The 22,860-nt window shown below is 47.3% G+C and overlaps 1 protein-coding gene across 1 annotated transcript in view; it reads right to left on the minus strand.

Moving 5' to 3' along the window:
- The window catches only part of ODF2 (outer dense fiber of sperm tails 2), a 55,433-nt gene that overhangs the window by 26,997 nt on the left and 5,576 nt on the right, over positions 1-22,860 (minus strand). The window contains exons 4-11 of the mRNA XM_015426459.1: positions 20,441-20,566; positions 18,034-18,204; positions 15,666-15,832; positions 8,793-8,922; positions 5,702-5,833; positions 2,940-3,014; positions 1,449-1,520; positions 1,183-1,299 (exon numbers count right to left, since the gene is read on the minus strand). Coding sequence (XP_015281945.1) covers positions 1,183-1,299; positions 1,449-1,520; positions 2,940-3,014; positions 5,702-5,833; positions 8,793-8,922; positions 15,666-15,832; positions 18,034-18,204; positions 20,441-20,566 — 990 coding nt within the window. The remainder of the gene's footprint in view (positions 1-1,182; positions 1,300-1,448; positions 1,521-2,939; positions 3,015-5,701; positions 5,834-8,792; positions 8,923-15,665; positions 15,833-18,033; positions 18,205-20,440; positions 20,567-22,860) is intronic.

Consider the following 22,860-nt stretch of genomic DNA (forward strand, 5'->3'; position numbering starts at 1 on the left):
AACAGAGGTGGTTTGCCGTTGCCTGCCTTTGCGTATCAACCCTGGACTTCCTTGGTGGCTTCCCATCTAAGTGCTAACCAAGACCGACCCTGCTTAACTTCTGAGATCTGTTGAGATAAGGCTGGCTAGCCCGGCCACCCACTTTGCACGCGGTCCATGAAACTCCTGTTTCAGAAAACCTGATTCGATGGAGCATACGCAAGACTCCAAGTCAGACCACTAGACCCTCTGGCTGAGTACTGTCTGCTCTGAGGAAGTCTTGGGCACAGAGAGGGCTCTTGTAACATCTTTATCTGAGATTCCTCCTTTTTTAAAAAAAGAAGAAGTCAGGTGACTCCTCTCCCCACTTGAGATTCCTCCTGAGAAGGACGGAACCTGGAACCTCACACTCTTGTCACCGAACACGGCATGAACATGTAAGGTCGCTTGAGGTCAAATCAGACCCCTGGTCGAGACCACTTAGTGCATTCCTAGCAGTGACTCCCAAGGGTCTCAGGCAGATAAAAGTTTTCCCTAACAATTGCCACTTGAGGCCCACTAACTGAAGATGCCCAGGACTGAACCAGGAACCTTCTGCATACAAAGATGCACCACTACTGAGCTCCTCCCCAGAAGTACTGACCTGACCTCTCCCCTCCCATGACACAGTGAGGACTAGCAACCTTCTGCTTTGTGGAGCGACAAAACCAACCACGGTGAGCAGCCAGCCCACCAGAAGGCCATCGAAACAGACCACAGTCCCAGAGAACTGAATGAAGGCCCTCATGTGTCCGGGTGTACAAGTGGCAGGCAGGCAATCCACTCGCTCAACCTCTTTTGCATTTATTTATTTATATCCTGCTTTTCTTCCCACCGTTGGGACTCAAAGCAGCTCCGAACGTCACCCTCCTCTCCTCCACTTTCTCACTACAACAGCCCTGTGAGGTGGGCCAGGCTGAGAATTTGTGACACGCCCAAGGTCAACCAGTAAGCTTCCACGGAAGGAGGGAGGATTCGAACCTGGGTTGCCCAGGGTTCTAGCCACCACTCTACCCACTACACCGCACTGGAAGTGGCTATTTGTAAAAAGCCCGGCCAGAGTTCTTCTGGGATTGGTTAATTCCACACAGCCCACCCCCAGAATTGCATCTGTGCCAACTTCTTTTAAAGACTCAGTCGCTCAAGATCACCCAGTTGCCATACCTTGATCTGGATATTCAGGCGGTTATTCTCGGCTTCCTTGTTGCGCAGCTGAGCTTGCAAATGGCCCCTCACAGCTTCCATAGATTTGGCGAGTTCAGATGCTGTCTTTGCTTGGTCCTAAAATGAGGGAAACCCAGAGAGGTACGGCACGGCGGGACTCTCCCTCTCTCAGCCGCACAGCCAGTCACCGTGCTTCACCCTGAAGGCGAGAAGCCACTCAGTAGCACTTTTGCGCAAAGCGTACAACGGCTCAGGGGAAAGGTTACCTTTTCTGTCTGTATCTGGACCATGAGATCCTCCACTTCCTTTTCTTTCTCCTGCAGCTTCTTTAACAATTGCTGCAAGACAAAAAGACAGAGAGAGGGCACCCACCAAAGAGAATCGTCACTGTAGCTTCCCGGAGAAGCAAAGGGAGCAGGACTGAGCCAGATACTGAGGACCAAACGACACATGAGGCCGGGGGAGACAGATGAATGGATCTTTTGCCATTTGAGCTGGGGGAGGGTGAATGGGATTAGGGCCACAAGGAGGTGGGAAATTTAACCCGTTCCCTGTGCTGTTTACCCGGTATCAATTGCCTTCCTTCCAGGTGGAGCTGCTATATACAGCTAATCAATATAACCTCCTGTATGTTTTCCTGTGCAGCGAAGAGCACCCTCCCCCCCTCTCCCCACAGTTCAAAGTGGGACCAGGGGTCCCCCACAGCAGTTAGTTAAGATTATGACACTGTGCAGGAGAGCCGTGGATGGCTCAGACTCATAGTCTGGCCTTAACACACTCATGCAGGGGGTGGGGGCATGCATTAAAAGGCTGTAGACATATAGCTGGACTCTACAAACTGCTACAATGGGGCCAAGATCCCGCTGCCAGTAGAACACCAGGACTGCAGAGGCGCCAACAGCAGCTGGAGAAGAACTCAACCTCCTGACTGTGCACAGTTGCCACAATTAGGTCATTCTCAAATCACTGCAGGAACTCCATGACGGAGGTCCAGCCTGCTCTCTCTCTCTCTCTCTCTCTCTTCCTGACTGTGCACAGTTGCTACAATTAGGTCATTCTCAAATCACTTCAGGAACTCCATGACGGGGGTCCAGGCTGCGCTCGCTCGCTCTCTCGCTCTCTCTCTCTCTCTCTCTCTCTCTCTCTCTCTCTCTCTCTCTCTGTGTCTCAGGCAAGGTATGGCAAAAAAACAAGACAGAGGCTTAAAAACTGTGGGCTAGCTCACAGCTTAGAGGGAACATGGGTCTCAAGGGATTTCTCTGTCTGAAATCATTTTCAAGAAGTCCCTCGAGAGCTTGTGCTGCATTTGCTAGGCTCCAAGAGTTTCTCCCTACACATGCAGAGTGCAATGTGGGCGCTCTCTCTCCTAAATCGTGCACACAACCCCGTGTGCTCTGGCAGCCCGTGCAAAGCCTGACAGCTCCAGAGATTGCAGATAAGGAAGCAACTAAAAACAACCATGTGTGTCGTTTCTATGGGAAAGGGGTCTCCTACATGCCCCTCGGATTCTCCTCACAATACTCCTAAGCAGTGGTCTATGGTTCTCATTTTATAGTTCAAGGAACAGCAGAGTGACAAGCCGCCGCCCCCTCCCGAAAATGACTACCTGACCCACCTCTGTTCCTTGGTTTTCTTATTCTCAAAGAAATGCTTGGAACATCAGCTGTCACTCAACCTGCCATTCCCATTTCAAGGGCCAGAAAAGCCTAGCCTTGCAAAGATGCGGGAAAAAAACCACATTTGATTTCCCCATTTACCGCTTTCTCTGCATCGGAATCGGTCAGCCTCTTCATCAGCATGGCCTGTTGTTCCGCCAACTTCTGAGAATCTTTCTGCAGGGGGAGGACAGAACATTCACAAAGGATTCACAAAGGATTCTGAAGTCCCATCCCCTTCCGGCGGGCTCGGCCGTGGCAAGCCAGAGGCTTCACTTGCTCAAGCATTAGCGCGTTATCCTTTCTACCCAAAGAGAAAGGCGTGGCTTGCAGCACACCCAAAAGCTGGGCACTGGGAGCCACTCAACGAGCAAGCAGCATCTGCCTTTGTGTGCGCGTTGAGGGCTGTAAGGTCACTTCTGACTATGGCAATCCCATGAATTAATGACCTCCAAAGCATCCTAGGCCACGGTGGCTCAGAGGTTAAGACGCTGAGCTGCAGACCAGAAGGTCTGTCGTTCAGCAGTTCGAGACCCGGGTGCCGCGTGACGGAGTGAGCTGAGCTCCCGTCTCCGGCCCCAGCTCCTGCCAACCTAGCAGTTCGAAAGCAAGAAATTGTAAGTAGATAAAGAGGTACCGCTTTGGTGGGAAGGTAACAGCGTTCCGTGCGCCTCAGTGTTTAGTCATGCCGGCCACATGACCACGGAAACGTCTTCGGACAGCGCTGGCTCTTCGGCTTGGAAAGGGAGATGAGCACCGCCCCCTAGAGTCGGATTCGACTGGCTTTCGAGCAAGGGGTAAACCTTTGCCTTGACTGAAACATTCTATTGTTAACAGCCTCGTTCAGGTCTTGCAAACCGAGGGCCTTTGTGGCTTCCTTGACTGAGTCCATCCGTCGTCTCCTGTTGGGTCTTCCTCTTTTCCCGCTGCCTTCCACTTGTCCTGGCATTACTGCCTTTTCCAGTGAGTCTTGTAGCATATGAGAAGCATGCACACCCTCAGTTCAGACGTCACGGCAAAACCAGTTCCTGACGCTTAACTACCGTCTAGTGCAAGGGTCGTCAACACCGTTCTCAGCCTGCAGGCACCTTTGGACTTCTGACACGGCACAGAGGGCACAGCCATAAAATAACTGTCACAAAGCGGCTGCCATCCAAGATGGAGCCAGCCACAAAATGGCTGCCGCAGCCTACCTTCAGCCTCACAGTGAAGAAGATCCCTGTGCTATGAGAGCAGCTGCTGCTGAAGCTCTGGACAGTCCATCAAACCTCCAATATCCAATCAGAAACGTCGCTGGGCCAAAGCCCTGCCTGGCCACACCCACTTTCCAAAACACTTGTGGGCTGCAAGAAAGGTGTTGGCAGGTGCCACGGTGCCCATGAGCACCAGGTTATGGACCCCTGGGTCTAGGGTCATGCCTGGATTGCTAAGTAACCATTTGATTGGCTTGCAAGCCGTGGCTGCTTTCAGATGCAATGCACAAGCCGTACCATTTGGCTAGCTGGTAAGGCAAACCAAAATGAGCATCCCCCTTGCCCCTTATGGCTAGGAAGAGTGGCTTCAAAATGCACCAGTAGACAGCTCCAGAAAGCTCAGGAGGCACAGGGCTGTTACATACGTTTTCTAGGACTTGAGGAAAAGGGCTCTGGTGCCTTGCATTGCTCCTCTCCCACCCCATGACTAACAAGCCCAGAATCATGCAAGGTAACACTTCGCCATGACTAGCACGGCCCAAATGACCACAGCAGCTATTCTTTAGCTATTTGGGGCACAGACTCCTGAAAATTTTGCTATTCGCGTTTTTGAAAGGATGACATTCAATGCTCCTTCTAAGCTGTGGAGTCTTGTGAGCAGAAATTCTACTTTGTGAGCTGCTGGCATTAAAGTTGTGAGCGAGCGATTTGGCTGCTGCATAAATTAGTTTTCTCTGGAGCCATCCTGCCTGAGCTAAGACAAAAGTGTGTGAGCCAGAGGCTAAAGAACTGTGAGCTAGCTCACACTAACTCAGCTTAGAAGGAATGCTGATGACATTTCTCTTTCACTGTTCTGTAGACCACGTTTTGCCAGGAATGCAAGCAGGGATGATCACTCTTTTCTGCCTAGCCACCCATCTCAACAGCTTTTCCAGCTGCATCCCACCTAGCCACACCCCTCTGCAATCTTTAACTACACAGCGTCTTCGGTCAAAGCAGTGTTCCAGGCCCGAAACACTGCTCCCCTGGCTCCATGCATTTGTTTGCATATTGCAAAAACAGAAAGCAGCCAGTCTGAGAAAACTAAGCCTCAGGCCCGAAACACTGCTCCCATGGCTCCATGCATTTGTTTGCATATTGCAAAAACAGAAAGCAGCCAGTCTGAGAAAACTAAGCCTCACTAAGCAATCGGATTCATTACTTGATCAGAGAGTCTGTGTTTCGGAGGCCCAGAGTTTCGGGTTTGTCAGGGCAGAATGTCAAACTGCCCAGCAACACTGTCACACACAGAGCAAGGAATTCAGGTTTCCAGAGGTAAACCATTCCACAAATAGAAGAGCCGTTTCACCCTTTGAGCTAACAGACCCTCGTGAGAAAAACAAAACCGAACCCAGTGCAGGGGAACATGACTCCTCTCACGCGAAGTCTTCGGCAAAGAGAAGACTGAGAACAGCCGTAGAATTTACCTGTGGGAGCATTATGTGAGTGGCTGGCTCGACACAAGCTTTTGCAGCGCAGGATCTGTAGCAGTGATTCTTGTGCCACATGGTTCTTTGGGTCCAAAATTACAAAGAGCAGGAATCTAGCACCGAACTGCAGAAGGCTGAATCGAACTGTGACTTTCCTACAGGGGCCAGTCCTTGCTATGGAGGCCGTTCCCTGGCCACTCACCTCCCGACTGTGCTGCTCTCTAAGCAGGTCTCGGAGCGTCCGGTTCGTCTCCTCAAAAGTGTTCAGCTTCTGCAACAACAGCTCTTTCTGCCTGGTAAGCGTGTTGATGTCGGAAACAGTCATGTGCTTCTCCTGGAGAGGGAGGCAGATGGGGGGAAAAACAACCCGGAACAGTCAGATCTGCTGATCAGCCGTGCTGCTCCCAGCAGAAGTCAATAAAACAAAACTCCACCAGCTATACAAGCAGCAGTTAGGTTAGAAGACGAAGAGATTGGATTTATACTCCGCCCTTCACTCAGAGTCTCAGAGCGGCTTACAGTCTCCTTTCCCTTCCCACAATGGACACCCTGTGAGGTAGGTGGGGCTGAGAGAGCTCTTTCGGGGACTGCTCTTGAGAGAACAGCTCTGAGAGAACTTGTGACTGACCCAAGGTCACACCAGCAGCTGCATGTGGAGGAGTGGGGAATCAAACCTGGTTCTCCCAGATTAGAGTCCAAGCTCTTAACCACTACACCAAACTGGCTGTTGCACAAACTGGTTGTATTACTGCAGAATCTGGCACATGAAGCCTTCTTAGGAAAATGCTAGCCAGAAGCAAAGCCTGCATTTCAGCTCTTTGAGCACATATAAATAAAATACTGTTCATTCTCAACTTATTTTTTCTCTATATATTTCAACATCCCTCCTACACAGTTCATTGAGTAGGAGTAGAGATCTCTAGATATTCAAACCCTAAGACAGCCAGTGTGGTGTAGTGATTAGGAGCGTCAGACCCAGGTTCGAATCCCCACTCGTACCTTGGAAGCTTGCTGGGTGACCTTGGGCCAGTCAGAGACTCTCAGCCTAACCTACCTCACAGGGTTATTGTGAGGATAAGATGGAGGGGAGGAGAATGGTGTGAGACACTTTGGGTCTCTATTGGAGAGAAAGGTGAGGTATAAACGAATGAAATAAACACACACTCAGGAAAAATGACATGAACACCCTTATTCAGGGCTTTTTTTTTTTTCTGGAAAAAGAGGTGCCAGAAATCTCGAGAGGGAAATGAACTTTTCAATCTGTATACTGAAAACTCCTGAACGTTTAAACATTTTTAAAGTATTCTGTCGAAAAGGTTCTAGAACTGTGTCGCGGCAGGTTCCCCCAGAAAAGAAGCCCTGTCTGAAAATGACCCGATCAACAGATGTGGCTGAACAGCAAAGTGGCTCTTGCGGGGCTTTCAAAGGGAATATGACCAATTCACAGGGGGAAGGGCCGGCAGTGCTTAACAGCCTCAATAGCTAAACAAATCCTCCATCACCTGGGGCAGTATACCACAATTCCAGAGGCCAGAGAAGGGGGGGGCACGACAAGGGAAAGTGTCACTGCCTTCATCACCCACTTGTGGCCTTCCTGGAGGGGCCCGGTTGGCCGTGAGCAATAAAGCTGGACCCCTGGCACGACACAGCAGGGCTCCTCCTACATTCTTAATCACCACCCTCCCACGCACGGTCAACAGGCACAGAGAGAACCTCTCTTCCCGATGTGCCAGCCTTTTCCTTGCAGCAAGTTTGGCCATGAAGAGGAGGAAGAGATTGGATTTATACCCGGCCCTTCCCTCGGAGTCTCAGAGCGGCTTACAAACTCCTTTCCCTTCCCCTCCCCACAACAGACACCCTGTGAGGTAGGTGGGGCTGAGAGAGCTCTTTCCAGAACTGTCCTTGAGAGAACAGCTCTGACAGAGCTATGGCTTGCCCAAGGTCATCCGGCAGCTGCAAGCAGAGGAGTGGGGAATCAAACCTGATTCTCCCAGATTAGAGTCGGCACACTTAACCACTACACCAAAGCATCCCAAAAAGTACTGATACCCCCCCCCACCCATTAGTAGTGGGCTCAGTTCCACATCGTCTTGCTGTATTTGTGGAACAGGCTCCAGTCAAAGCAACTGGGAGCAGACAGGGAAATGGGATTCACACACTCCGTGGCACTTTCACGCACTGATCAATGCACTTTCAGTCCACGTTCAAGGCACTTTGCAAATGGATCTTACTGTGCGAAATGGCCAAATCCGCTTGCAACCAGTTGCAAAAGTGCACTCAGAGCAGACTGAGAGTGCATTATTTGGCCTGTGTGAAAATGCCCTGAAGTCTTGGCCCCTGGTCCCACACCACGCCTCCCGAGGCCTGCTCCTCCTTTGGGATGCTGCAGCCACTGGATCTGAGTCAAACAATTCATCTCCAATACACCGTCTGGCATTCATCTTCTTAAACTATATATTCGACAGTTCTCTTCTCTAGGAGATGTTTTAGGAGGGTCATGGTCCAATGACCCTTTCTGATTGCAAATCTATCTAGATTATATATTTGAACGGCACATACGGTTTTCAGCTTGTTGATCGCATCCTTCAGGGCTTGGATCTGCTTTGCGGCTGCCGCTCCGTCCATCTCTGCCTCCACGAGCTTGGTCGTCCATGCTTGTAGCACCCACCACTTCCTGTGGCAGTGAATTCCATGTGTTAATCACTCTTTGGGTGAAGAAGTACTTCCTTTTATCCGTTCTAACCTGACCGCTCTGCAGTTTCATGGAGTGCCCACGAGTTCTTGTATTGTGAGAAAGGGAGAAAAGTACCTCTTTCTTTACCTGCTCTTTCCCATGCATAATCTTATAAACCTCGATCATGTCACCCCTCAGTCGTCTTTTCTCCAAGCTAAAGAGCCCTAAGTGCTTTAACCTTTCCTCATAGGGAAAGTGTTCCAACCCTTTTATCTTTTGAGTTGCCCTTTTCTGCACTTTTTCCAAAGCTATAATATCCTTTTTAAGGTGTGGTGACCAGAATTGCACACAGTATTCCAAATGAGGTCTCACCATTGATTTATATAGGGGCATTATGATATTGGCTGATCTGTTTTCAATACCCTTCCTAATAATCCCCAGCATAGCATTGGCCTTCTTTATTGCAGTCACACACTGTCTCGACATTTTCAGTGAGTTATCTACTACAACTCAAAGATCTCTCTCTTGATCAGTCTCTGCCATGTTTTAGGAGGGTCATGGTCCAATGACACTTTCTGATTGCAAATCTATCTAGATTATATATTTGAATGGCACATACGGTTTTCAGCTTGTTGATCGCATCCTTCAGGGCTTGGATCTGCTTTGCGGCTGCCGCTCCGTCCATCTCTGCCTCCCCGAGCTTGGTCATCAGACCCTCTTTCTCGTGCTGCAAGTGCCGCTTCTGCAGGCTGGAAAGCAAAAAGGCCGTCAGGTGGCAGGAGCACTTGGTTGTACCCTGTCACAAAGGAAAAGGTTTCCTTGGGGGGGCCAGACCCATGCCTACGCTGCAGTATGTAGCCCCTTTCGCCCAAACTTTGGTATGATCTGGTTGCAGTAAGCCATGCCTCCGATTGCTTCTGGGCTGGACAACTGCAACGCATTGTGGGGGCACTGCCTTTGAAGGCTTTTCCAGAGGCTTCAGTGGGTGCAAAACACCGCCGCCAGGACACTGAGAGGCATGAATTACCAGCAATGCAACTCTCCAATATTAAAAGCATTACACTGGCTACCCTCAGTGGAGGGAAAGAATTCCAGAAGGGCATTTGCCCTAGCAACCCTGTTTCCCCGAAAATAAGACCTACCCCCAAAATAAGCCCTAGCGGGATTTCTATGCATTTGTGGTATAAGCCCTAGTGTGTCTTCTTGAGAAAAAATAAATATAAGACAGTGTCTTATTTTCGGGGAAACATGGTAGATGTTCCGCCCTCCAATCTGCAGTTATTCAAGGCAGGTACAATTAAAAAAACCCTACTCTGAAAGGCTATGTCCATGCCTTTTAAGCAAGGTTGAATTGGTAGAGCATATGTTCTTCAGCTGCCCATTTTACAGGGAGACTCCTCTTAAAATCATTCCCCCTTTAGTCGATAGGACACCTGGGCACATTAACACAAACCAAGCAAGGCTTCACTGGCTCCTATCAGATAAGAATGCAGAGATTACACATTCAGTCGCTGAGTTTTGGGCATTCATTCTTAGATTGAGGAATCGCATTTGAAAAGTTCTTAAATTCAGATTTCTATTTTTGTATAGCATGACTGTTTCTTTCTCTCTCCCTTCGTATGTTGGTCTTAAGACCGTAATAATAGTAAACACTGGCTACCTATAAGCTTCCGGGCCCAACACAAAGTACTGGCTTATATAAGAACATAAGAACATAAGAGATGCCAATGTTAGATCAGGCCAAAGGCCCATCCAGTCCAACACTCTATATCACACAGTGGCCAGAAATACCAGGTGCCATCAGGAGGTCCACCAGTGAGGCCAGGACATCAGAAGCCCTCCCACTGTTGACCCCCCCAAGCACCAAGATGACAGAGAATCACTTGCCCCAGAGCCCCTATCTATACCTTGTGGCTAATAGCCACTGATGGACCTCTGCTCCATATGCTTATCTAATTCCCTCTTGAAGCCGTCCATGCTTGTAGCCGCCACCACTTCCTGTGGCAGTGAATTCCAAGTGTTAATCACTCTTTGGGTGAAGAAGTACTTCCTTATATAAAGCACTAAGTTCTTTCGGGCCCTTACCTGGAAGGACCAGGCGAGCCCGATCTCATCAGAGCTCGGAAGCTAAGCAGGGCTGCTGCTGGTTAGGACTTGGGTGGGGAGACTGCCAAGGGAGTCTAGGGTCGCTATGCGGAGACATACAACAGCTAGCCCGATGCCGTCAGATCTCAGAATCAAACCAATCTGCACCAACTCTGACTGTTTGCTTCCAAAAATTATGGGACCAATATATTATGGAAAACATCACTGATAAAATTGACAGAATGCTATTATTCCCGAGCAAATCCAATTAGACGAAAAATGACCCCCACCAATGCTCCCTCTTAGCTGTGGAGTCTTGTGAGCAAAAATTCTACTTTGCAAGCTACTGGCAACAAAGTTGTGAGCGAGTGATTTGGCTACTGCATAAATTAGTTTGCTCTGGAGCAATGCCAGTTTGGTGTAGTGGTTAAGTGCGCGGACTCTAATCTGGGAGAACTGGGCTTGATTCCCCACTCCTCCACTTGCACCTGGCTGGATGACCCTGGGCAAGCCGTAGTTCTGATAAGAGCTGTTCTTGAAAAAGAGCAGTTTCTGTCAAGAGCTCTCTCAGCCCCACCTGCCTCACAGGGTGTCTGTTGTGGGGAGGAGAAGGGAAAGGAGTTTGTAAGCCTCTCTGAGACACCTTTGGGTAGTGAAGGGCGGGGTATAAATCCAATCTCTCCTCTCTTCTTCTAAGCTGTGGAGTCTTGTGAGCAAAAATTCTGCTTTGTGAGCTACTGGCATTCAAGTTGTGAGCGAGCGATTTGTCTACTGCATAAATTATCTTGCTCTGAAGCCATCCTTCCTGAGCGAAGATAAAAATGTGTGAGCCAGAGGCTAAAAAACTGTGAGCTAGCTCACACTAAGAGGGCACACTGGTCCCCACTACCTGAAGTTTTATTGTGTCAACAATTCATCCCACCTGAATGGTCCCAATTGCAGCAATGGATACAACACTGATGGAATCATCATGAGAACTATAGTTCTTTAGACCACCTTTCTTTCACCTGCTCCTTTTGGCTGTATTATAACTTGTACTAAAGTCCCGGTTATTATGAATGTGTCTTATACACCTCTACTCAATGACTTTTTCTTGTATTGTATTTCTGTTTGTGTGTTAATAAAAGTTTCTCAAAATAAAAAGAAATAATCTCGGCATCTAAGCTGGGTCAACCCTGGTTAGTATTTGGATAAGAGGCCACCATGGAAGACCAAGGTTGCTATGCAGAGGCAGGCAATGGCAAACCAACTCTGAACGTCTCTTGCTTTGTGGAGTCTCTTGCCTGTGGAGTCACCATAAGTTGATTGTGCCCTGATGACACTTTCTACCACCTAGTTGTTTCAAGACTGCGGAACTAGAGAACTGCCCGCCTCCTCTATCAGTTTGCTCACCCACTTACGGCTTTCTTTACATGCCCATCTCTTTCAGAAGTAGGTGGCTGCCAGACGGTGCCTTTTCTGTAGTGGCTCCCAACTGGTTTGGTGCCCCCCACCTTCAGCTAGTTCCTCAGTGCCGTGTATTTTCACTTTCAGGCACTAAGGTTTTCTCCAGTACTTGATCGGTTTGCTTTGCTTTGCATGATTTTGGCTCTTTATCCCTCTCGGATTAACAATACCTTGTTTTCACTCAGTTTTTATTAACTTAGGGTTTTAATGTGATGCTGTGTGAGTTTTTTTAACAGGTACACACTGGACACTGCAGCTATTAAATTGGGCTTCGGGGATTTTCAGGCCTCATGTATGCTGTCACCTTATTTGTTCTACTGTTTTAATCTTACTAATTTAATCGTACCAAAGATTAATAGGATGCGAGCCAGCAGTCTACAGGAACGCAAAAAACTGGTTCAGAGGGGGTTTCTTCAATGAATGTGAATGGAATCCTCAAAAACAGAAAGCGGTCACTGGTTCAGAGTCAGCGGTTCAACAAAAAGGCACTCAGGAGACTGTTTTGAGGGGTGGTCTAGGCTGCTCTCTGCTCTAATATTGAGAGAAACTGCATTTCCCAGAGAGCCAACTAAAAAGGAGGAAGAGGTTGGTAGGCAGGCCCTAGAAACAGCCGTCCTCCTGGCGCCAAAGCAGAAGCTTGCCTAACTACCCAGAAGCTTGTTTTCCAGAAACAAGGCCTCACTGGTGTGGAACATGAGCTAAGGGTAGAAACGTCTTACAGTTCCTTGGTGCAGCAGTTCCTCTTTGATGCCCATTTCACATACTTAAACACATAAATGGTTATTCTTTTTATTTTATTTTTTGCTAAGTTAGCGGGGTTTCTTAAAAGATAACTCCCTAAGGAGTTGGGGTAGGGGAGATGATATTCAAAAAAGAAGGAACACCATAAGAAGAGGAAGGAAAAGGGACTTTCTTTAAAAAGTGGTGTAAAGTGGTGTTTAGTGTATTAATCAGGGTTAGAACAGAGAATCGTTCCGTTATTTGGCCCAAGGCCTTGGCTAAACCTAAAGATTAGTTTTTACCTCTGACCCCTAAGAGGACAATTTCCTCCTAAAATAGAATTGCATGTGACTTGTTTGACTTTTAACATTTGCTGGTTAACAGTACACAAGCTAGTTGTTTTTTTTTAACTATATACAATATAAACAAGGTAATGTTAGTAAAAAATCAAGCCCTAAGAAACAAAAGGAACTGTGATATCATGTGGATACTGCACATGGTTCAATAAATAGCTTGTGCAGCAGAAAACTATGAACAAAGTTTAAAAAACAAACAATTATCCTGCCCAGGGAGGAAAGTCTCCACTTATATGGACTGAGAGGTGACATGGTAGCTATCTTCAAGAATTTGAAGTGCTGTCATATATAGGATGGAGTGAAGTTCTATTCTTTTTCCTTTTCAGTGGCGGCTCCTATCTGGTGGAACGAGCTCCCGGAGGAGATCAGGGCCCTGCAGGACATTTTGCAGTTCCACAGGGCCTGTAAGACGGAGCTCTTCCGCCAGGCATATGAGTAGGAGCCGCCACTGCTATTACCACCACCGCTCCTCCATAGAGTGCTACCGCCGGAGGACCGTGTATAACATGCAATTGTGGCCCTAGTCTTCCCCTCTGCTATGCAAAATGTGGGGGTTCTCTCTTCTCTTTCCTTGCAGCCTGATGTATTGAACTTTTTAACTGTTTTTATCTATTTTATCTATTGTATATTATATATATGCACTTTGTGCTCGTGTAAGCCGCCCTGAGCCCGTTTGCGGGAAGGGCGGGGTATAAATGTAATGAAATAAATAAATAAATAAATAAATAAATATTGCCCAAATGGTCAAATCAGAACCAGTGGGTTGAAATTAAAGCAAGAGAGATTTTGGCGAAATATCTAGAATAACTTCCTAACTAACCATTAGAGCAGCTCCTCAGTGGAACAGGCTTCCTGGGGAGGTGGTGGGCTTCTTTTTTCAAACAGAGGCCAGACGGCCATCTGACAGCAATGCTGATTCTGTGAATTTAGGCAGATCACGAGAGGGAGGGCAGGAGGGGAAGAGCCAGCGCTTGGCTTTTGTGGCCCTTCCTTATACACCCAGGGTAATGCAAATCGCCACTTTGGGGACAGGAAGGAATTCTCCTCCAGGCCAGATTGGCCCAGGGATCCCAGAGGGTTTGTTGCCTTCCTCTGGGCGTACAGCAGTGCTCACTGGGGGAGTGGGGAAGTCATGAATTTTCTGCGTTATGCAAGGCGTGGGACTGGATAATCCTTGAGGCCCCTTCCAGCTCTATTTCTATGGGGAAGGGGGGGGGAATTTAGGCCCATGACACACTGCAGGCAAAGAGAGCAACGATATTCTTTGTGAAATGCATCTGAACAGGTTCAAAGCATCTGAGCAAGTCACCAAACCGCTTTTTCAAACTCAGCGTCTGAAGCACCTGAACCAGAATTGAATTGGAGGATGAAAGGAATACTAGAACCCGACCCCCACCCCAAGACTGGTGACACAGAATACACATAACTGAATGTCACGCTAAAGTCACACATACACACGTGTGGGTCTGTCTTATGACAATGTGCTACATGTTTCCCTGCTGGCTGACTTGGTCTAAGTCAAACCATTCATCCAACTTGTCTAGGACTGTCTGCTCTGAGGGGCAGCGACTCCCTAGGATTCCAGGCAAAGACACGTCTTGCCCAACACCTGCCACCCAAGAGCCTTTCAAACTGTAGTTGCCAGGAGGGAACCCACGCCCTGCTTGCGTAGCATCCAGGCAGCCACTGACCGATGGCTGCTCCCAAAGTTTAAGAGGCTGAAGGAACAAGATACCGCCAAATCTGAAATGATTATGGGTGAGAACAAAATGGCACAGTTTGGTGGCAAAGTCAGCCGTGGTGTTGTCAGAAATCATGTTCCTTATGGCTTGTAATCCATCTTTGTGTGGGATGTCGGTATACAGAGACTCCACGTCTATGATGGCTAAAATAGTATTCTCAGGAAAGCTGATGAAAGACTGTATTTTCCTCAGAAAGTCTATGGTGTCATGCACACAACTAGGAGAATGGATGGCATAGTGCAGTGATGGCGAACCTTTTAGAGACTGAGTGCCCAAACTGCGACCCAAAACCTACTTATTTATCGCAAAGTGCCAACATGGCAATTTAACCTGAATACTGAGGTTTTACTTTAGAAAAAACAACTCATACGTTAACTTAAGATGATCCAAACAAAGTAAGGAAAGCAATCCCAAATGTTTTCATTTACTTAAAATTATTTGGCAGAGAATTCGACACTTTAATGACCGTCTGGGCCTGGCTGGGGCGATGGCACGCGTGCCCACAGAGAGGGCTCTGAGTGCCACCTCTGGCACCCGTGCCATAGGTTCGCCACCACTGGCATAGTGTATTTGTTCTAAGTCCATGAATCCAGATACCCCCACGGTGATAGCACCTATGTCTGAGACAATGGGGTGGGTACCTGGGCTGCCGGGTATCTGTATTTTGGGCAGAAAATAAAAGGTACCTGGTCGAGCGTCTGAAAAGATTTGTTCCCGAATGTGCAGGGGCAACTCTACCTCTACGTAATGATTGAGGAAGGCTAGTTTCAACCTATCTGAAGAAGGGAGCATGCACATGAAGGCTTATACCCAGAATTAAACTTTGTTGGTCTTAAAGGTGCCATCAGACTCATACTTTGTTCTGTTGCTTCCGACCAACACCTCCCCACGTGAATCCATTACAGAAATGGTTACCAAAAAAATGGTTACCAGGTGTAAGAGATTCATTTATTTAAAATATTTATAACCTAACATTCTCAACGAAGAGTTTGCCCGACAGCTAATTACTAGCACCTGTTGGGCCAGAACTGTCTTTGGCACGCCTCCCATTACATCGTACAGTTTTCCGCAAAAAAATTTAAACTGGTTTCCTCCAAAGAGAAAAATCTACAAAGGAAAGGAAAGGCTTGGAAGCTTCCTTACACGGAAAGATCTTTCTCCTCTTTCATACGTTCAATATTGCGCCGGAGAATGGTGTTTTCATGTTCCGTCTCTACCAGTTCCTGAGTGACTTCTTCCAGCTCTTCCTTCTGCTCTTCGAGTAGACGTTTGGCCACGCATCGCGACTCTTCCCGCTTGGGTATTTTGACCTGCGAACACTTTCATTTGTGCAATAGACTAGCATTTCGCCCATTACGCATCAGTAGGCAGAGACACAGAACAGGCATGCTACCACCAAAATGATATTGCCAACTTCTGTGAGCACATGGTTTTGATTTGAACATTCCAGATTCTAACAAATGTTCTCCTCAAACAGGAAGAAATTTGATACAAATACTGGTTATTTCCATCAGAAAAAAACCTGAGAATATTGGTAACAAAAATGAGTCTTATGGAAACATTGTATGAACACAAAAAGAACGTGGCATTTCATACATTCCCCTATATGGTAATACTACAGACTGCCATAATTTCAGCAATAGCTCTTGATCGTGAAGGAGCCTGTAGAGATTTAGGTTCCATGGGAAATTTGTCATAAGGTTTTTCGTGAAGATCCTTCCCCCATGAACTGGAATCTCCATATTGCCAGTTCCAAAACTGCTGTGAAGAAGGGAGGAGGAGAGACCCAAGTCTCTGACAATGTTTGTTTAGTACACTCAGGGGTCGTTTCGTAGAAAAAGAGCTAGGGAAACTCATTAGCTTAACTCATTAGCATATGCCACACCCCCTGACATCACCGGAAGTGTGTCATAAGGCCACACCCCCCGCCCCCAACGGTCCCGGCCGCCGCCACCGGCCTTGCAGCTCCACTGCCGAGCCCCATGAGGGGCCCGGCGGTGAACCTGCAAGGCCGGTGGGAGGGGGGCGGGGCTTCGTCATGTGCCCCGCCCCCCCGTACCTCACCCGGGGGAACTGCGATCCCCCGCGATCCCCCCCGAAATGACCTCTGAGTACACTGACTATAATTTCGTTATGAGTGGCTGCGTAGCAACCATTTGCAGCTCACATTAAATGTAATGTTATGCTCTTTAGCATATATTTAATGTGTGAATTGATTTCTAAAAGGCAGTTACAGTGATTTACACAAAAAAACATGGGATTGTGACCTTGAACAATATTTGTAGGGCTGCATCTCTACTCTTTTTTTAAAAAATTAGCTGTACGTATATTTCAACATATACAGCAATTCTTCAAAATATCAACAAAAAACGCAATGATTAGGGTACAACCCTCATGTGCCAAATTTTGTTGATCTGGTATACAATGACTGCCCTATGCTAAGAGATACAGTCCTGGGTGAAGTACACCAAGGCCCAGGTCCTTTGACTCACTTGTGGTGGTTTTGTTGGGATATACAGACTCCCCACATTTAAAAGTATGTAACAGAAGAAAACAAAGTGTTTCAACAAGTACTAAATACAAGTGAGCACTAATTCCTGGAGAAAAGACCTTCAAGAAAAGCCATATGCCAATGTTGTACCATAGATTCCCCCCGGATCATAGACATCTTCCCACTTGCTTCTCCCTTACTATAGATTATACTGTAAAGAATGGCCAAAGCCACACAATCTCTGTCTTACCTTATTCATTTCAGTTTTACGTTATCTTGCTTTTTGTTTCTTTTTACAATGGGCAGGTGTGGGATTGGGGACGGAGAGAGAAAAGGCCAAGTGTGTTGCGACAAGTCCCTTGGTCCACATCCCCTTTCACTGATTTGGAACTATTCACAACCTAAAACCTAAAACTCGCTTTTACCCTGGAAGAGTCACGCAGCCAGTGAGTTTTCAGAAAAGCTGTGGGCTGGAACAGAACTAGAGACACCAGACGTAGACAGTCTAGCAGTCAAAATGGGGCACGCCTTGTCCAACAAGAGCTTTGAACTATGTTACTGCAAAGGTCAGCTTGCTGGTCACCAGTACGGAACTCATTATGTGGAGCTGAGCTAATGTTACTTACGCCGTGCCACAGGGTGCGATCCTAAGAAAGCTTTCCTAGGAGCAAGCCCTACTGAGGGGAGTAAACAAGCTTGGGATTGTTCTCATAGCATCTCTGAACACCAGGCAGGCCTTTACACTTACAGGGGCACAGTCGAGTGTCCACCTCTGCAAAGGGGCAACAACGCTGTACTCCACTTGACTAAGTGGCCAGTGCTAACAGCAATGGTACTGTTTGAAAAAACAGCCGCCTGTTAATGGTACAGCGAGGCAGGTTGCTCTTCTTCATTATTCTTTCTCTACGGCGCTACGTTTGAGCCAGAGGTTACCTTCTCTCACTTTCTAAGAGAGGATACCCTCCCAAGTCCGAGCCTCTTTGATGTGAGATGCGGCTAATCCGAAAGCGACTGCCTCACCTCATTTTTTAACGTGCCCACCACGTTCAGCAAGCTGTCTATCTTCTTCTCATACTTGTTCATCTTGCCATGAAGGGCGTCTTCCTCTTCTGTTGAAAGGTCACTCAAGCGGAGCACTGACAGTAACTTATCCGAATCCGGAGGAGTGATTTCCAGGCGATGTGTTGGTCCCTGGTCAAACATGGGACAGAGGGGGCAACCCAAAATGATTAGAAACCCTAAACAGCAAGTTAACCAACCAACTAAACAAACAAACACAACCCACAAGCCCTGTATGTCTGTCATATAAAGTACATCAGCCATAACCTTTCCCCATGGTCACAAAACATCCGTCCGTTAAGCATTTACATAAAAACACTTTCAGATCTCCAAGACAATTCTCACCAGTCAAACATACCTGTAAATTAACATTATTTTCCCTATCTTGGAGACAGAGGAGCTGAATTCAAGATACAACCGCTTGCCTACAGCCATGCAGTGAGTTTATGGCAGAGGCAGCATTTGAACTGGGGACCGCCTAGTTCACCACTCACATCTCTTAATCACTATAATGCCACCATACCAATGCAGAATCCAGATGGTGTTTTGATGGCCTAGCTTAAAAATACGTTGAGCCATCTCAAGAAGGGGTGCGGAAGCACCTGAGTTCTCTAGCAGTTCAGCAAGTCAGAAGGAATTCAGTCCCTCGGATGGGAGACCATGCAAAAGGTGAGCCCCGCTTTCAGAAATGAGATGGCCGAAAGGGCCTAATTCGTTGTGGCCCCCCGCCAGGTTTGCTGAACTTCATTAAGCAAAAAGCAACCTCAAGTTCATTCTCTCACATTTCCTGCCAATGATAACGCCTTCTGTATTGACCAACTCAGTATTTTAATCTTTCCCAGTTGTTTTTTAACAGTCAAATACAACTGGCTGCACCTCTGAATTTGATTGCTGGATTTGACAGTTAGTCTTCTATTGACATGTTTTGATAGTTTAATTGTTTTAACTGGATTTGAGGAGATTGGATTTATACCCCAGCCCTTCACTCGCCGTCTCAGAGCGGCTTACAAACTCCTTTCCCTTCCCCTCCTCACAACAGACACCCTGTGAGATAGGTGGGGCTGAGAGAGCTCTCTCGAGGACTGCTCTTTCAAGAACAACTCTGACAGAACTATGGCTTGCCCAAGGTCATTCAGCAGCTGCGTGTGGAAGAGTGGGGAACTACTAACTACTACACCAAACTGGCTCTCTCTCTTTTAAGTAATGGTTGGGAGCGGCCACACCAAATGCAGAGTATAAATATTACCATTTACAGATCAATAGATAAGAAGCTGCAGAGGCCAAGCGCTGCACAGAACACAACACCAGAAGAAGAAAGCCAACACATAGGCTTGGCTCAAACATACTGGGAAGCCATAGTTTTATTTACGGTTAGTCTGTGAAACAAGCGTCCAACTGGCATCCTGGATTCCCTCAATAAATTCTGGTTTCATTGGATCTTTCCCTGCCTCCCGGCTAGGATCTCAGCCTGAATCGCTGTGAGGATGGTGGCGGGAACAACCCAGGATTATACATCCACATTCATCTGTCACACAAAGCCACAGCTGAGACTCACTGTGGTTAACCCAGTAAAAACCCACCTCTCTTCAAAGCCATCCAAATAACTTTGGCATTCATGCTAACTCTCAACTGCCTTGCCTGTCCAGATGTTATCCCCTTCCAAGGACTGTACAGGACCATCAGCCTCCCATCATAAAAGATGGTTTTAAAAAAAAAGCTCAGCAAGGAGAGTAATGGATTCAAATACAAACAGCGCTTCCCCGTTCAATCTTTCCGTAGAGACTTATGGCAGAGGAAGTGCTGGGAGAAACAGAAAGAGTATAAAGAACCACCATCTCCTGTATGAATCTGCCCAGTCCTTAAGACTTTGTTGTTTAAGGCCCAGCTGTGGGTGACTCTTGTTTCTGAGACTAAGTGGAGACCACACACGGGGCCTTTTCAGTGGCAGCACCCAGCTGCAGAACATCCTCATCAGAAGAAGTATCTGTTTGATGTTGACTCTTTTTATTCCTCAGGCACCAAATAGAAATTATGTTATTTTCTTGTGCTTTGGCTGAGTCAACCCAGTCCCTGTCATTTTAATGCTGCTGTTCAGGTCCGTTCATTCTACTTTGGGCTTTTAAACCGAATGCTTTTCCTTTTTAAAAACCTGGGAGGGGTTTTTATTATAAATCCTTTTCCTTCTAGATAGTAATCTGCCTGGAGGACCTGCCTTTCCACCACGCAAGAGGAGAAATGCATTCAACAAAAGCCCAGAGCCTATTTCCCAAGCTCTCCCTGGGCGCATCTGGGGGAGGGGGGGGAATAGAAGAAACAGCTTCTGAAGACGCCCACGGTCAGGCTCCAAAGGAAGCAGCAGCTGTCCTACCTCCCACTTGTAAGATGACTCTCTGATGGATGTTTTGCCTGGGGGCATCCAGGGGACTTTGGTTTTTACTCGGACACTGCGGCGCACATTCACGGTATCCCCTTTCATTTTCTGCTTGTGCTTTTGCTGGGGGGAGGGTTTTGAAGTGCAAGGAATAAGAAGAGAAGAAATCAGTTAACGCAGGACACTTGCCCAGATTCACTTTCACATCAAATTGTGCAACAGAACTGGAAGACACCCAAGTTATTCCAACAAACAGTACCACGGAGAAGCTTCACGCTCTACATCACAGTTGTCATCTCAGTAACCACGCCCGGGAAAAAGAAATAGAGGTAAGTGCATAGCTCGCAGAGTATGGGACCAAACTGAAAGCCACTTTATTCTATGTCAGTCAGGGATCATTGTGACATCACTCGGGTAAGCCTGGCCTCTTATGATGCGATGTGGGCCTCAGTTACCCTGCAAGGATTAGATCTGGTGCGTGGCAAGAAAGTTATACTCCAAGGCTGCAACAAGGACTGCAGATCAGCATCTGTGAGCCCCTTGGACCTCCTCCAGGCCCCAATAAGGATCCAAAACTGCAGAAGGGATTGGTTACAACACATCTTCGTAACTCCCTGGAGCAACTTGCATTGCCAGACGGCAAAACCAGGTATGTGGAAAAGAGGAGAGAGCGCTGATTCTCTTTGAAACGCAGTAGGCTTTCAACATGATTAGAGGCAATGATGATTCTGTTGTGGTAGGCAACAATCCTAAGTACAAGTTTTTCTTAGATGCTGCGAAGAGGACTCAGCAACACAAATAATACTTTAAGCAGGGAGTTCTGACAGTCCCAAGATGCCTGACTTGCATGCAATACCCCTACCACCAGCTCCTGTCATGTAGGTTCATCACGTCCCCAAGGTGGCTTCAAAAATAAACTTGATTCAGAGGACAAACCATAATAGCAGCCAGCTCAGCAAATGCATCACTTTTTTGCAAGATAAACAGTCCTCCCCCTTGCTATCCAATGCAACTTAAAATAAGGGAGGAACAGCATTTCATTTTACTGCTCCTATCATTCCAAGATGATAACCTTATTCAGCTCCATACAACAAAGTTCCTAGCTTCCTGCTCTATGAAATGTGCTGAGTACTTTACTCATGCCGTACAGAAGCAACATAATTTAGCTTAAACACTTCCACCACCAACAATAACAAATGAGGATGCTGTAGAAGCATATTAGATATTTGCCCACTAGGCACGTTAAGGTAATATTTTCTTGAAGAAAAGACCACAAATTATTTTCCATTTATGAAACGGCACGGTGGCAGGTGATCTACCCTATGGGCCCTTCCGCACCTCTGCTTGACCTGAAAGCCCCCATTTTTCAAGACAAAGAACATCAAAAGGGAGACTTCAGCACGGAACTGCTGGACTACAGTTTAATCGGGAAATTTGTTATTAACTTAATTAGGCCTCTAGTCAGATAATGGTTTCTTCGAACATTTTACAGGAGTTAAGCTGTTCTTAGACACGCTAAGTCAGAGATGTCAAACTGATTTGTTACGAGGGCTGGATCTGACATAAATGCCACTTTGTTGGGCCAGGTCATGGGTGCCATAAAACAAATGCCAGGTACCAGAGATATAAATTTTATAAAGGACAGCAGCTGGTAAGTGTCAGGTAGCCCTGTCATAGTTCTGGAATGTAGAGGGGTGTCCTCCTTTTGCTTCTCAGTTCTCTCTGGCTCATCAACTGTTTGCTATCTTATGCTTGACCTTGTAGATGCTCCAGCTGCAGTTTACTCGGCTGGGAAAGTTAATGTCTTTTTTACTCTGCCCACTTGCTTTGCCCACGCGCACGAAATATATCCATTGGCTTATGCTTACGGGGGGATGTTTGATTTTACTATAAGTCAGAGTCCCTAGTATTGACGGCCATTCCTGACACAAGCTGTACACGTGTTCTTTAGTACTAGACTTATCAATAAACAGTTATCTTCTTATGAAGCCCTGTGTGGTGTGATGTGACTAAAGATCCTGACAGTAAGATCCAAGTTGGTGCAAGGCCCCATGGGCTGAGAGGGGAGGTGCAGAGGAAAACCCACACAGATGGAGAGCCAGCGGTACAATGCTGGACAGATTCTCCCATGCTGCTTGACTGCTGAAGATGAGGTTGTTCTACTGTGCTGAAGCCATAACCACCCCTCAAGCAGTCTCCTGTTCCTTCCCTTGCACCAGTTGCTCGTGGGCCGCATAAGAGCCCTGGGCGGGCCAGTTCTGGCCCCCGAGCCTTATGTTTGACATCCCTGTGCTAAGTAATTACACTGTTGCTTATTACCACTGATGTGAACCCGCCTGCTGCACTTCTGGTTGTAGACATCTGCACTTTGCCAAGAAACATCACAGACTGGACTGCTTGCATCTCGTGGCCACTGG

This window comes from Gekko japonicus, unplaced genomic scaffold (genome assembly GCF_001447785.1).
Source record: "Gekko japonicus isolate JY-2015 unplaced genomic scaffold, Gekko_japonicus_V1.1 scaffold1064, whole genome shotgun sequence".
In the NCBI taxonomy this organism is placed as follows: domain Eukaryota; kingdom Metazoa; phylum Chordata; class Lepidosauria; order Squamata; family Gekkonidae; genus Gekko; species Gekko japonicus.